Source organism: Mixophyes fleayi, chromosome 8, assembly GCF_038048845.1.
Source record: "Mixophyes fleayi isolate aMixFle1 chromosome 8, aMixFle1.hap1, whole genome shotgun sequence".
Taxonomy (NCBI): domain Eukaryota; kingdom Metazoa; phylum Chordata; class Amphibia; order Anura; family Limnodynastidae; genus Mixophyes; species Mixophyes fleayi.
This window is the reverse complement of record NC_134409.1, coordinates 27,986,815-28,001,471: the sequence shown is the minus strand read 5'-3', so window position 1 is coordinate 28,001,471 and position 14,657 is coordinate 27,986,815. Positions and strand designations below refer to the sequence as shown.

The window sequence follows — 14,657 nt, the reverse complement described above, 5'->3', positions numbered from 1 at the left end:
GTTTTTGTATTATTAAATTCTCCTGTTTATCTATACAATCCTCATTGTTTACATGGTTTTCATTGTGATTACATTTTATTTTTTTTTACCTGTCTTTTATACTCGTTTGTAATCCAAGACTGTTAAATAAAGTAAAAAAAAAAAGCAAACAAAAAACCCTCCTCCTAGTGATGGATGAAATGATGAAGTATTCTGCCCGTGCAACTCCTTCACCCAAGACCAAGGCAAATTTGGATCAAGTTGGAAGATGTCACAAGAGCATAAAAAGATGCCCGACCAGGTAGAAACTGTTGATATATAGTAGCACAAATCAAACAACATTCATTTTATTACATACAGAAGTTCCATTTTATTGTAGATATTAACAATATTAAAATAGCTAATTTCCTTAATGGTTTTAAAAACCACTTTGTTATCCACAAAATCCCTGGATGTTACAGAGGTGAAGTATTCAAATAAAGTGAAAAAAACAATAGGGAGGGGTATGATAAACAAATAAATAAATAAAAACTCAACCGTGTACAATTTGTCCTCTCACTTCAGTCAGACAGAAGTCACTAGTCTTCCACACTATTTGATTAGCCCTTTTGTAGATTTTGGTATCCAGTTTCAGTCATGTTCCTATGATAGTCTCCTCCAAACAGCAGTCTCTGTTAACCCTTTCACTACCGACCATCTCCCTGCTTGACTGCAGATTTATCAAGAGCAAACAAAACATTAAAAGAAATGACATTTACACTACATTAGGAGTGGCTAAAAAGCATCACAGGATTTGGACCCATTAACAAAAGCATTTGAGAGGACAGCCAGGGTAACATGGTCTAGAGTCGCTGCCCACCCATAGCATTCTGTTGTATGTGAGCCTTACACGTAAATACAAGTCCTTAGAGTGTACCAATCACATACACACAGTGGAGGCAGCCATTTTGTGGGCTAAACCAATATTCGTGAGAAGGCAGCCTATCAATTCACTAGGAAATAATGACATCACTAAAGCATGAGGCACAATGGTTCGGTCCACAAAATGGCTGACTCTTTAATGCAGCTATTGCAGAAGCAAAAATAACAACAAAAGCTGGCCGTCCTGACGAAAAGTTTTGCTCTACGTTAATAATTTGGCCAATCTTCCCTTTACATTCATTAAAAAGTTCACAACATGCTGGGCTACTTCATTAGTCCAGAACCCCCATATTAATACCCCTCCATTAACAGGTGCAAAACATTGAACATTCTGTAACAACCAGGGTGTCCACCGATTTACGTTGTACAATGTGTCTCACAACATCTGCAATATTGTCCTTTAATCTCTGACCTGTGATAGTTGAGGTTAAACTGCCAGAGATCAGTAAAGTATTGAAGGACAAATAAACTGGGGGTCCCTGGCAATAGGCGTTTAAGCTTTAAATCCTGAATAAAAATATTATTCTGAGGTGTTCCCCTAACTTACATATAAGATAGAGAGATCTTCAGTGCTTACTCTATAAAGTACATACATCAGTAGCAGTTTCCGGTTTGTCCTGCGGACAAATGTTACGTCATCGATTTATACCCTTTGGGGTAAATATATAGCTCACTGGGCACACTAGTCCTAACATTGTGACAACAGTGACCTCCTTCCTTCCCCCTCTTTGATGGTGTACGTTGATAATGTCATTATATATGTGAACGGCAGAATTTCATTTTACAACCAAAATATACATATTTACAGATCTGTAAACTCCAAAACATTAAAGAAAAAAAAAAAAGCTTACTAAAAATATTGACTTTGACGGGATATGGTGGGAAATGTCCTGACCAAGCTTTTTGGACCTCAGTTTACAGCCATTAGTGTTTTGGTAACTCCAGGTGAAGGCACCATTGAGAAATGCTCGGTGCTGTGGTCGCCATGCTGGAGGTACAGGTGTGCGGGCCTAACAGAACAAGGCTTTCTAGGAAGGAAAACACACCCCGTCAGTATCCAACTCTTATACTGCATTCTCTATGTGTATTGGTGTGATTATATACAGCTCCTTCAACTAAAACTTTATATTTACTGCTCCTGCCAATGGAAAGATAAACACAAATAAAAATAGGTATTTTTTTATACATATATATATATAAAAAAAAAATCTTCTAGATATTATCAACTTCCATTTTGTATATTACATGTGAATTTCTGTACAGAACACAATGCAGTCTCTCTATATATAAAGTGCGGTATGGCTGGAATCCATCCATAGTCGCAAAGGCGCAGTTAGGTATGACTCTTCCACAGATTCTCGCTAGTCATTTGGTTTAGCAGCATTGGGGACTGAGAGATGGCACAGAGTTCTTGACTGGAGATTAGCAACTGCTGTTCTTGAACTCTCCGTTCTCTGTAATGGACAGCTTGGTGGGGTTGGTAGGAGAGATCCCGTTCCGCACTTGTGAGCTATAGCGCTCCTTCACTTGCGTCAGTGCGCTCATGAGCCGCGTGTTGGCCGCGTCCAGCGAGATGATCCTTTTCTCCTGTAATAGAACAAACATTTTAGAAAAGATTCCATCTTAATTTCTCTAAAGAAATGCACTGGGCAGACCGGACTGCTTTCTTCTATGCAAAATGAAACATTCATCAGGCACCAAAAACAACATCTTGCCATACTTAAGCTTTACAGCCGAGTTGGTCAATAACTGTTGTTACAATTTTGCAAGAATTATTTCTATCTTGTTAGGATTCTGATGTCACAAGGCCCATACTTACAAACTCCTCAACATCAAGGTATCAGTAAGTAACTTCAGTTGCCATGGATACGCCGTTCTCTACCTTCAGTATTCCGTAAAGAAGCAATCTACACGCCCCGTAGTAAAATAGTCAGTAATTAATTGCACACCTTTCCCACTTTGCCAAAGGGACTTCTAAACCATGGTTGCCCAACTGGTACCCTGCAATGAGTAAGCATGGAGACTCCGTAACAGTGTTGTTCTGAGATATAAAGGGGCAACCATGAAATCTAGCTATAGGGCCTTACTGCTAATTCACAAAACATATTGGTTGTGGCACGAACATGTTATGCTACAAACACCCAACACAATACACAAAGATTAAGTTTAGGGACTAGAAGTGAAAATTATTTCACAGAAGTCCTTGTGGGGCCAACTTATTAAGAAAAAAATGCAACATAGCTTAGTGACTTCAAGCTCACCCCTTGGGGGTATTTTAATATAAGAGCTGGAAGTCAAACAAAATATTTTGACGGCTCCTCATAATGGCTTAGTCTGTAGTACGTCTTTAAAACTGACAGCAAGCATATATTTATTAACAGAATCTGTTTGTTAACAGATTCATTAACACAGAAACATCTAGTGCCCTGGTCTTGCCAATTAGTACTGTAAAACCTCATTAGAAGCCATTATGATTTCCAGTTGGGAACAACAGACCTACAGGCTCAACAATCTTTTGAACATTTATTACGTCTCTGTCTTATATCACCAAGTGCAAATATTTTAGGCATATTCCCCTACAGGGCAGAACTGGGCAATAGTGACTCAGACGTCTGTAGAATGTTCCATTTTGCAGAGAAGAGAACAGGACATTGCATTCTTTGAGGAGTCTACAAGGAGGACAGAGAACCTAACGGAACACAGTGTAACGGATGGCCTGTTTTCACCGGCAGCAGAGAAGACACAGCAACATAGGAGTGAAGCAGCCAAAAGCCGGGACTGCGAGGTTGTTCTGAGCATGGGTGATGGAATGGAGGTGAAGGGAAGCACAAAGAAACATAAGACAAAAAAATGCACTGCTCCAAACCCCATTCCAGCTCACAGGGTGCGGCAGAGGATTGTGGGGCTAGCCTGAAACATACCATCCTTACACCTGAACAAACAACATCGGACTCCAGTTACAGATTTATATCTTTCACACCTAATATAATACTTTCAATTCCTATCTCAATTTGGCTAAAATGTAACCATGTGACGCATACAGAAGTGAAAAGCAGAACAGGACATCTATATTTGTTAGTATACGAATTTAGATTATGAACTTTACATAAGATGTAGTCGAACAAGAGACAACAGGAAAATTATACATCAACGACTGACCCATCAAATATTTTTTGGGGGAAAGGAACAGTTTTAGCTACACAATATATTTATTTTACATTTGTGATCCATTAAAAGTAAACAGTTGTGACATAATCACTCCTGAATTATATAGAATACATCCTTAACTGTGGATAACATTAGATGTTCTCAAGAATTTTGAGTGGCTTTACTTTGCTATTTATGGAACTCCTGGGTGACTTAACAATAATATAATAGTCTAATAGTGCACAGTATGGGCCGCAGTGTCCAATATACTTTATGCTGATAGAATAACTCACAGTAGTGGCTGGAAGATAGAACTGATTCCTGGCTACAGCAAACTGGATGTCACAGATAATTAATAGTCTTTATCCTGTTACAGTGAATACTGGATCCAGTATTAGGCGAATGCACAGTATCGTGTGCCTAACCTATCCTTCTACCAGACAGAGATATCCCTGATCCTCCCAGCTGATAGAAATGGTTATGATACTGAAAATCATTTATACTTTAAAGTGTGAACATTATAGACTTTTAAAATATGTCCAACAAAAGAACCATAAATATCAGATTATATCAATAGTATATCAGTTAATGTTAGGTAAAATAAACCCAATAAACACGTAATAAGGCACAGGACAAAGGCATAAAAATCATAACAGTATAATCTAATCAACATCAGAACCAAAATACAGAGAGCAGTGCCGGCATAGTATTCATACAACTACCTGTATATAACATACTGGACAATAATATGCCAATGACTATTCAAGCCACACAAGTCAAAATCACAACCCAATGGGACATTAAAGTGTATCCGTCACCTACATACAGTGGCAGCAGCCAGTCTGTGTTACCAGAATGCAGCCCATCATTGCACGAGGACAGTGGCATCACAGAGCTATGAGATAATAAGCAGTTCATAGGCTGCACTCTGCAGCGGTCACAGATCACATCTAGTCCTCACCCTTCTGCAGGACACAGTAGATGCAAAGTGACTGTGTGTAGGTGACAAGTGCACTTACTTATCCATGAATGTACATAAGTTACTCCCGGTGACTAGGACAACGTGAGAGATGCGTGGTACAAACGATAGCTGCATTCTATAGATATTTATTGTATGTAGATTGGACTGGGGCTTTCAGGAGAACCTCACCTATTATTATTAAGGAAGAGCTGGAATGTGTAGGAGGTCAGCACAGGCATTGTCTGGGTACACTGCTTAGCTATTAAGTGCACTTGTTTTACTTGCCTGTTTGCGTTACAGTCCCATTAATGACCTGTAATTTAACACAGTTGTGATGAGACTAACATGAGAGAGAAAGTCACTGGTTATTTCTGCTTAGTGAGGAAGGAGATTGATTCCCCACAGTGGAAGATCTGCCAATGCCATCTAATGACACCTGGGTTACATAACATGCAGCTCACAAAGGACACAGACACAGTGATGTCACCCTGTCCTCCGATGATAACAGTTCTAGTTCATCTCCCCGGTCCATTCAAGCTCGAAGCAAAGAGTGTTTTGCAAACCACAGTAAAATGCATAACAAATTATTCACAAATGACGACCAAGACAAAACGGCTTCAAATGCATCAATCAATAACAAAATTTTACAAAAATAATTAACAGTTATTATTATAAAGTGAATGTAACAAAGAAGGATTAGGTGACCTTGACCTGTGGGCTGAGGCTTTCCAGCTCCTCAGAGATACGTCAGCTACCGAACTATGCTGCATTCTGACACAACCTTTACCCCTCCCTATTAATGACAGGGGATACCTTTTATTTCTGACACTAAGCTTAGAGCAGTGGAGTGACATTTTATTCCTAAAAATAAACGATTCCAGGGAACTACTGTTTGACTAAAGAATTATTCATGTCTATTCATGTCTTTATTTAAATAATAATTTACCAAGCACATTTTTAGCATTATCTGCTATCATTCCGTAGAAAATACGCATCTCATTTTACCAGATAAGTGTAGAACTGTATTTGTGGTATGACCCCCACTTAGGCCTCAAACCTACTTGTGTTAAAATTATGTTTTAATGCTTGTCAAATGCATGTCACAGGTCTGGCAACGGAACCACTGTTTGTACTGGCGCTGCATTCTTTACAATGTACCTTATTCTATCCATATGCGTTTACCGCATTGGGGAAGCCTAAGGTGACCTCCAAACGCTAGCTACAAACACATGTCCTCCTGCATTGGGGAAGCCTAAGGTGACCTCCAAACGCTAGCTACAAACACATGTCCTCCTGCATTGGGGAAGCCTAAGGTGACCACCAAACGCGTTTCACTTGCAATTTTATATGCAAAGAACACCAGTGGATATCTAGCCTTAAGAGGGAATTTTGTTTGATCAGTTTGGTGAATGGGATGAGACATTGTTATTCCCAACAGAAATCCAGTTCTATTGGATCAGATTTGTGAGGGTATTGTAAAAATCTGTGCACGCATGGATATTATTCCACACATAAGTGTAGGGGTCACTGCCGCTGTGGAATTTAAATAATCCATTCAGGCTAATTTGGATTTACCATGTGTCACAGACTCATTATATACTACAAATTGAAAAGATTTTAAAAGATAAGCAAAATTACAACAACAAGTGTTCTAACTACTTATCAGAGATGATGATACTTTGTATATATGGTTCTGGAGAGTATTCACGGAAAGTTTATCGATATTTAAGAAGCCTAAAAAGTTGAAAGTTGTTCACTAGCGTCTTAGTCAACAAATTTAAAGCAGAGAGCAAGAATCCAGACAAGACTAAGGTTAGATGAAACTGGAAATTTGAGGAAAAATGAAGTTGGTCATATGCTAATAGTATAAAAAATGTAATATACTAGCAAAAACAAAAACTGTACATGTACATGCCTGTAGTGTGATATGCTGCTAAATGCAATGGAAGCTTGTGCTTATTACCCTGTAAGGAATATAACTTACAGGCACATACATATAAAATGATAAGTAGGTGGTATTTAGCAAGATGTATTGTTTTCTGATGCGTTGGATCAAACCACCCACTTCCGCCTTGAAATAAATATACATTTGCCAGTTTTCACAGCTTCTGCACATTTTCTATTTGGTTATAATGTACCAGTCATCTGAACACATTTTATGGGTTGAACCATTCAGTCCATCAATTCCCTAGGAACTAGTGACATCAGAGCCGAAATAGGCACAAAGTGATGTCATTAGCAGCTAGTAGAGTGACAGGCTGGATATTGAAGGCCACCAATAAAATGTGTGATAACAGTAATACTGAACATTCAGAAATACACTCATTTGAGAAGTGACACAGAACAATGACAAGTACACACAGCAACGCAAGTTATCAATTTTTCTCTTGGCCTTTTCTAATGTAAGGGAAGTCAGAATATGTGCACTATGGTGGGGGATAAATACGTACCTGCGCATCAATTATTTTCTGCTTTGCATCAATGACAGCCTGCATCTCCGCATGATCCTTTTTCAGTTCCTCTTCTACTGCTATTAGCCTGGAAGGAAAGAACGTGAGACATGTGAGCCCAGTCCTTGATACAGAGGGGTAAGGACAAGAGGAAGTCTTTGTCCGGGGCTCACCTGCTGATGACACTTTTCATTTGGCTGTCCTTCTCTTCCTGCTGCCGTCGCAAACGCTCCTCGCTGTCCTCCAGCCGAGATTTGTATTCCATTAACAGCTTCTGCATCTGCTGTTCCTGCACCAAGAGCCGCCTCTCGTATTCCTCCAGGCGACGGCTGGACACCTTCAGCCGCTCCTTCAGCTTGGCTATCTCTTGCTCATACTGGGAAGCAAAGAACAGAGTTCTCATTAGAAACAAAGAGTACCTGAACAGTACCAGATTGTGGCCGGTTTCCTATTCTAAATAAACTCTCCATGCTAATGAATACAAACAGCAGGGGTAACACAATTTCCCTGAGGTTAAAATGATCAGACCTACGTCACTTCTAAATGTGAATTTGCTTTGTTTTAATCTTTACAGGTAACAGTTTAAAGACACACAAATGCTCTTCATTAATTCTCTCTTTGAATTTGTTTAATGTACAAATTAAAAAATGCATATATAATACTATTAATGGTGCAGGAATATTCCTAGCATTTCTAATGGTTTTACAAAGTGTATTTACATAATTTAACATCAGTTTCGTTGATGTCTTGTAAGCTCCTTACCCTGCCCAAAACCCTCCTAATCATATTTCATGAAATGATCCCCTCACAAAATGTGGCTTAGTGGCACGGGCATATAGGACATTATTGGGATTGTGGCAATGCCCAGAGTCTCCAATAAAATGGCAGAGCACAAAAAGAGAGAAGGAGACAATTTCCCAAGTTTGCATATAGTGTGTACAGTGGGATTGTTAACATAGAAGTGTTAGGGTGCCTTTAATAAAACAAGGGTAACCATTTCTACATCACTTGCTGCCATGTTTCATTGTCCCACATTCTCACCTTCTCAGCAGGTTTTGCTTCATCCTTGTTTTGGTCCACGGTTTCCTCCTCCTCGTCCTCATACTGACCATTATTCAGCACCCAGGCAGCCGTCCTTTCTACAGGGGACATTGTTGCAGAGTCCACAGGTGACTGCTAGAAAGACAATAGAACAATGGATGTAAGAACATTAAACACGGTTCTGTTTTTAGACAGCTTATACCAGTACTTTCTGATTACTGCATCTATATTTGCAGCAGTGTCAGTTATAATATATAATTATAGGAAAACTTATCCACTGATATAATCTGTCAGAGAAGATTGTATCGACAAGACCAATATATCTTCCAATATGTAGCAGGCATGCAAGGCTTTCCTGCCATCCCAGCTCTATACCGACATACACAGCCTGTACTACAGGCATGGTTATCCAGCTCTTGTTAAACTATAACTACAACAAACATCTGGAAGATACCAGTAGCCAACCCCAGCTCCACAGAAAGACATTCTAAGAAATCGGATTTAACAGCCAAACATGTAAAATGGAAGCCACAAGAGGGCGACAATACACCAGTAGCATGAAGCTACTTGAATTTGCTCTTGTAATTTTGAATCTAATTTCTAAAGCCAAAAATTATCATTGTTTCCGTCTGTCCTTTGGATTTGAATATTATATAGTGAAGAACCCCTGGGGGTATGTTTACTAAACTGCGGGTTTGAAAAAGTGGAGATGTTGCCTATAGCAACTAATCAGATTCTAGCTGTCATTTTGTAGAATGTACTAAATAAATAACTCGAATCTGATTGGTTGCTATAGGCAACATCTCCAATTTTTCAAACCTGCAGTTTAGTAAATATACCCCCGGGAGTTTGTGATTTCTATATAGGAAGCATAGAACCTGTTATTTTATATGTGGATATACTTATACTTTGGACAGATGCCGGCCCTCTAGTAATCAGTTTTTTTTGGTGACTTTATTTGACTTGTTTGTTTTGTATAGCGATATCTAATAAATTATCATTTTTTATATGATTCATATGCTGACATATTTACGATTTATAAGAGGAAAATCTGCGATTATTTTTATTATAGCAGATACTCTCCTGAATTTAAAACAGTTTGAAGACAACGCCACGTTGGAAAGATCCGAAAAACATGCCATAACCGGCAAAAAGGTGGCAGACAGCCCCCCATATATGTACATTCTCTGCACAGTGGGATACCATAACACTATCCCTAGCATATACATTCCCCTGTGCGGCTTCTAGCGGTCTTCAGTGGTCTGTACTGAGTAGCATGCAGGATACCAGGTTTCTAACATGCTGGTTATGGGGTAAGTGCAGGAAAAAAAAATGTCTAGATACACTTTAGAAGAGTATCTAGAAATCAATGACACACTGGATAAATGATATATTTGAAAAATAGACCTCTCTTGGATCTACATTTTGTACATTTAACCCCTACAAAATAGTGGAACGGAAGAGAACATTTTTCAGGATAGGGTTCCTGAAACATGTCTTTATGTGGTCCACCTATATTTAACATTTTAAAAAGCCATGTACTACAGGCAGAGGTCAAACCCTGACAAGACTGATGTGTATTGTCAGTGTAGCTATGGGGTTAACAGATTGACTTTAAATGTTTAATACCCAGAAAGAACATATGGTAATTGGCAAGTTTATGTGATGTTTTACATCCAAACTAAAAGCAATATTTGTCATTTATTACTATTTATGTGTTGTAATGATGTGGTTGCTACTATATATATGGAGAGTTATAGTCAGGAATACCAACAGCAACACTGAAAACTACTGAAATGAAACCTCATGGAATATAGGTCTCTCTTTCACCCCCGAGTAAACTAGTTCATACAGTGAGAATTATGGCTCACCATTTTGCCTGAACACCATTCAACACAAAGCTGTCTGCAATCACCACCCTCACCTGCTGTGTCGGCTGGCGATGTATGGCTCGTAGCTTTGGTACAGGGCTCTCACGTGAAGATGTTGACTGTTGTCTGGAGCGATTCCCATTCTGCACAGGCTCGGCTAGTAGAGTGGGAGAGATGCCAGACATGCTGCCCGTGCTACGTAAGGAGGCACTGTGTGGCAAAGACTGTGGGGCCTTTGCTCGGGCACCAAGAGCTGCTTGGTCAGTCTTACGGATCTGGGCTTGTCCCGTGCTGTTCTGTCGTGGCAGTGCTATAGGAATGGGCCTTTCCGGCATGGTGTGTCTCCTACTGAAGTCTTCGCTATGGGTACTCCTTTTAGTGAAGTCTTCCATACTACTATTGCTGGGTCCACTGAGGATAAACTCTTCACTGTTACTCTGGCTTCGAGAGCTGGCAGTGCTTAGGTTTTCAAGGCTAGAGTCCACAGATGCCTTGGGCAAGGTGGGTGGTGGGTTGTTGAGGTGGTACACAGGGTTTTGGAAAGAGAGGGGCTGCAAGCTACTCTGCTGACTCAAGGCTGGGTGTAAGGGTCTCCTGACTTGTGGAGCACTTTGTGGCGTACTCTGGTTTTCTCGTAATTGCTTGATGGTGGCTACATGTGCAATAGACAACTGGCTGCCAGTTAAACGCAAGGGTGGCTCCTGAACAACAGAGGGATGCTCACTATGATTCACAGTAGAGTCCTGTAGGTCCATCAAGGACACGCTACGTCCATTGGGAAGCACATTCTCTCGTTCATCTTTGTCAGAGTAAGACATACTTTGGATAGAGGCTTGCTGTACAAGCAGCAACGTTTTTCCCCTGAAGTAGTTGTCTGTGCTTTCGATCATCGGAGACTTCAGCTTAAGAAGCTCACTGTACAGATAACAAAAAAAACTTTGTTTAGAGATTATGAAAAATCACTGACTCTTCACAAACTGAAAATTTATATGGCCACTGTCCACAAAATTATCAGCAATTGAACTGTCTGTGTTTTTGAGGGCCAACAATGGATAAAAAAGTAGAGAAGAGTATCATTCCAATTACTAACATATGATGAGATGTCCTGAAGGGCTAATATTTGGGAGATCTGAGCTGGGCAGTCTTGGTGAATTTAATAAAAAATCAACTAAAAACCCACCACCATGTCACACTTTAGCTATTGTAACTGTGTACAAATATTTAGCTGTAAACATTCAAAACCCCAATAAAAACCCACATTAAGCTGTAGTAAGTGATCCAAAAATGTATGCAAACTTTTGTCTGCCAGAAAGAAGATAGCCCGTACAATTCCTGTGAATTTCTTTATTTCTGAAATAAAGCCAGAATAAAACAGGAAAAAGGGAAGAGAAACTAATCCAGACTAGGGGGTAAATGTATCAAGCTGAGAGTTTTCCGGCGGGTTTGAAAAGTGGAGATGTTGCCTATAGCAACCAATCAGATTCTAGCTGTCATTTTGTAGAATGTACTAAACAAATGATAGCTAGAATCTGATTGGTTTTTCAAACCCGCCGTAAAACTCTCAGCTTGATACATTTACCCCTATAAGTAGCTCTGAAAGAAAACCGCTGGAGAAATACATTAGGCTAATGATCTGTTCTTCAGCGTGCTGGAAGAGAACACCCTGTGAGGGTGATAGATTTCATTGCTATGAGGACAACAAAAACTACTGTAAACCTGTATCATGTTTTGTGGTCTCGTAAACTAGCTGGTAATTAAATGGTTTAAATTAAATGAGAAAAATAACATTCAATATAAGTTCTTACCCGTCAGCGGGATCCTCGAATATCTTCTGGAGTCCAGATGAAAGGCTGCCACTTACATTTGGGGTGGAGCTGTGTTCACTGAATCGTCTAAGCTGCTGCTGGATGGGAGTGGGGTTGGTCAGTGATTTGGTGATGTCAGCGAGGATGCGCGGGAGCGGTCCCAGCTTTTCCACGGTGGCCTGTAGGAAGGAATTTTCACCCTGATTGGATAAATTGGGTGGTAACATCCGCCATTGTGACGGGGAAGGCCAAGAAGGGGTTCGGAGGGCAGGTGTTTTTCATATGAGTGTGTGAGCGCATTGTATGAGCGCAGAGCCGTATTATCAACCACGATGTGACGGATGGAGGAGACAGGGTGCAGCCAGGCATCGGGGTAGGAAAGGGCAGGGGAGAAAAGGAAATAGAAGAAATTAGGTTTGCTCAAAACCAGAAAGAAAATAATTAATACATGCTTAACATAACTAAAACTACCGCCATTCCAACTTAAAACAGACATGCAAAGCTGACATACTACATATAAAAACATGCAAGGAAAGAAGGAGGTTAAGTATGGCGTTATGAGGTCAGTTACGAGTAATAAGGACCTCTGGGTAGGAGAGGAGCATGCGCACATTCCAGACAAAGGAAGGAAGGATTGAAAAGGGAATAGTGTTATTGAGAGGACTAGTTCTCCAAGGAATCAGCCAGGTGTTGTCTATTTCGGTTGCCCAAGAACAATGTAGGTAGAACACGGAGGACTGTACGTGAAACCAGGTGATCAGAAGAGCACACATCAACCACTGAGATATGAGGGGTTCGAGACACCACAACACAGCTAGCGACAATACCGCCAATCAGAAGACAGAACACAAATATATTAACCCACTCAATGGTGGCAATGTAACAAAAATAAAGCCATCACTGTCACTTTAAAACTTACCGCCAACTGCTAAAAAAAAAAAAAGTATTCAGTAATTATATAAGCTCACGTCTTTTAAGTGAATGCGGTTTTATAGTGAGAGGATTATAAATGTATGAATGAGTGAGGTTGTAACAATGGGTGGAGTTTAACATATTGCGGCTAACTTTGGAACATCAGTCACGCCTTCCTTTGAACTTGACATCAGTTCTAATTGTGCTGGTTCAACATGTGCATGTGGACTGTAGGTGGAGCTGCTAGCAAAACCACCAATCCAAAATGTATTAGTCGTGGCCCACAAAAGTCCAGCAACTCATTAAGTGATGTTTCCATTTTCATAGTCTGGCGAGTGTCCTCTATGTCCCTTTCACAACTGCTCCATTATTTATGAATTGTGTCTGTTAATTAAGGAAAAGCACTGGGGACCTGGGCTTCGGCATTAAACCCGGCATTTATTATTAGATTCAAGTGAGGATGCAGGAAATTCAGCTTCAGCTGATTTTTACGGGTGTCTGGCAAGATTCTGGTTCAACCAAATCTGGAACTTGATTTTGTGCCGTTTTATTGTGCAGGGCACACAGTTATTGTCATAATTACAGATAAGATTTTATCATTTGGCCCACACCTGCTTAATGTCTTTAATATTTTTATTTGGGTTCGGATTAGGTTCAGTAAACCAAAGAATCTTTTGAAAAATGATTCCGTCTTCAGCTGAAGCCTAAAATATAGATTTGGTACAGCTCCATAACACAGTGCTCCCTTGGAGTGGATCTTTCCACATACCCACATCTTCCTTATTGACAAACTGTCCTGTTGTACGACTATATAGATGATTGGCACTAATTGGCTATATAATGGTCTGCACTTAAAGATCTGACATGTCGGCTACATAGGATATTGGATAAAATGGAAAACAGTGTAACTCATACAAGTACAGCACACATGGATAGATTGTATAAGCTAGGCTAAATGATCATTGCATCATATACGGGTTTTACCATACATAAAGCAAATTGTGATGATTCATGCTCCAGGGGTAGAGCTCCCTTCTTCAACTAATCTTTCATTTAGGCCAATTTTTCTTTTTGAAGTAAATGTGTGTCATGTCAATGTCATTGATGTAATCTACCATTTAATGGTAGCCTCCCTTTCATGTTGATACAGTTTTGTGTAGATTAATTTACATTGCACTGAAGTCAATGACATTTGCAACAGGAAATACTGCAGGTGACCTATTTGTAAAGTGGATGTATCTGTCCCAAACTGCATTCTTTAATTAAATCACTTACCAACTTCCGAAAATAAAAACAATCACTTATGAAATGGCAATGATGGGAAATTGCAAACCCCCCAGCAGAACTATATGCCCCATGATGTTCATGGGATAAGTTGTTGACCAATAGGTAGAATGCCTCAAGATGTACACAAAAAGGTCCAATAATAATGAATATAAGCTCTTTCTGCTATCATTCACTGAATATGTATTATTGTAGCTGCATGTTATTTCAGTAATATGTACCCGCAAGGACCACCAGAATGAGACCATTGTGATTCTCAAGACCATGTCCACACTGTAACTTTCCT

The 14,657-nt window shown here is 39.8% G+C and overlaps 1 protein-coding gene across 9 annotated transcripts in view; it reads right to left on the bottom strand.

Annotated features, from left to right (window-relative positions):
- Positions 1–324: 324 nt before the first annotated feature.
- Positions 325–14,657, bottom strand: part of RASAL2 (RAS protein activator like 2) — a 210,693-nt gene continuing 196,360 nt past the window's right edge. For 6 of the 9 annotated variants that reach the window (XM_075182214.1, XM_075182217.1, XM_075182211.1 and 3 more), the window contains 6 exons: positions 12,176–12,375; positions 10,424–11,285; positions 8,500–8,634; positions 7,632–7,834; positions 7,459–7,546; positions 325–2,487 (listed from right to left, as the gene is read on the bottom strand). In XM_075182214.1, the coding sequence (XP_075038315.1) occupies positions 2,323–2,487; positions 7,459–7,546; positions 7,632–7,834; positions 8,500–8,634; positions 10,424–11,285; positions 12,176–12,375 (1,653 nt within the window). In that variant the 3' untranslated portion in view covers positions 325–2,322. Of the gene's footprint in view, positions 2,488–5,293; positions 5,322–7,458; positions 7,547–7,631; positions 7,835–8,499; positions 8,635–10,423; positions 11,286–12,175; positions 12,376–14,657 lie in introns of all 9 variants that reach the window. The other 3 variants (XM_075182215.1, XM_075182212.1, XM_075182213.1) reach the window with 2 other exon arrangements.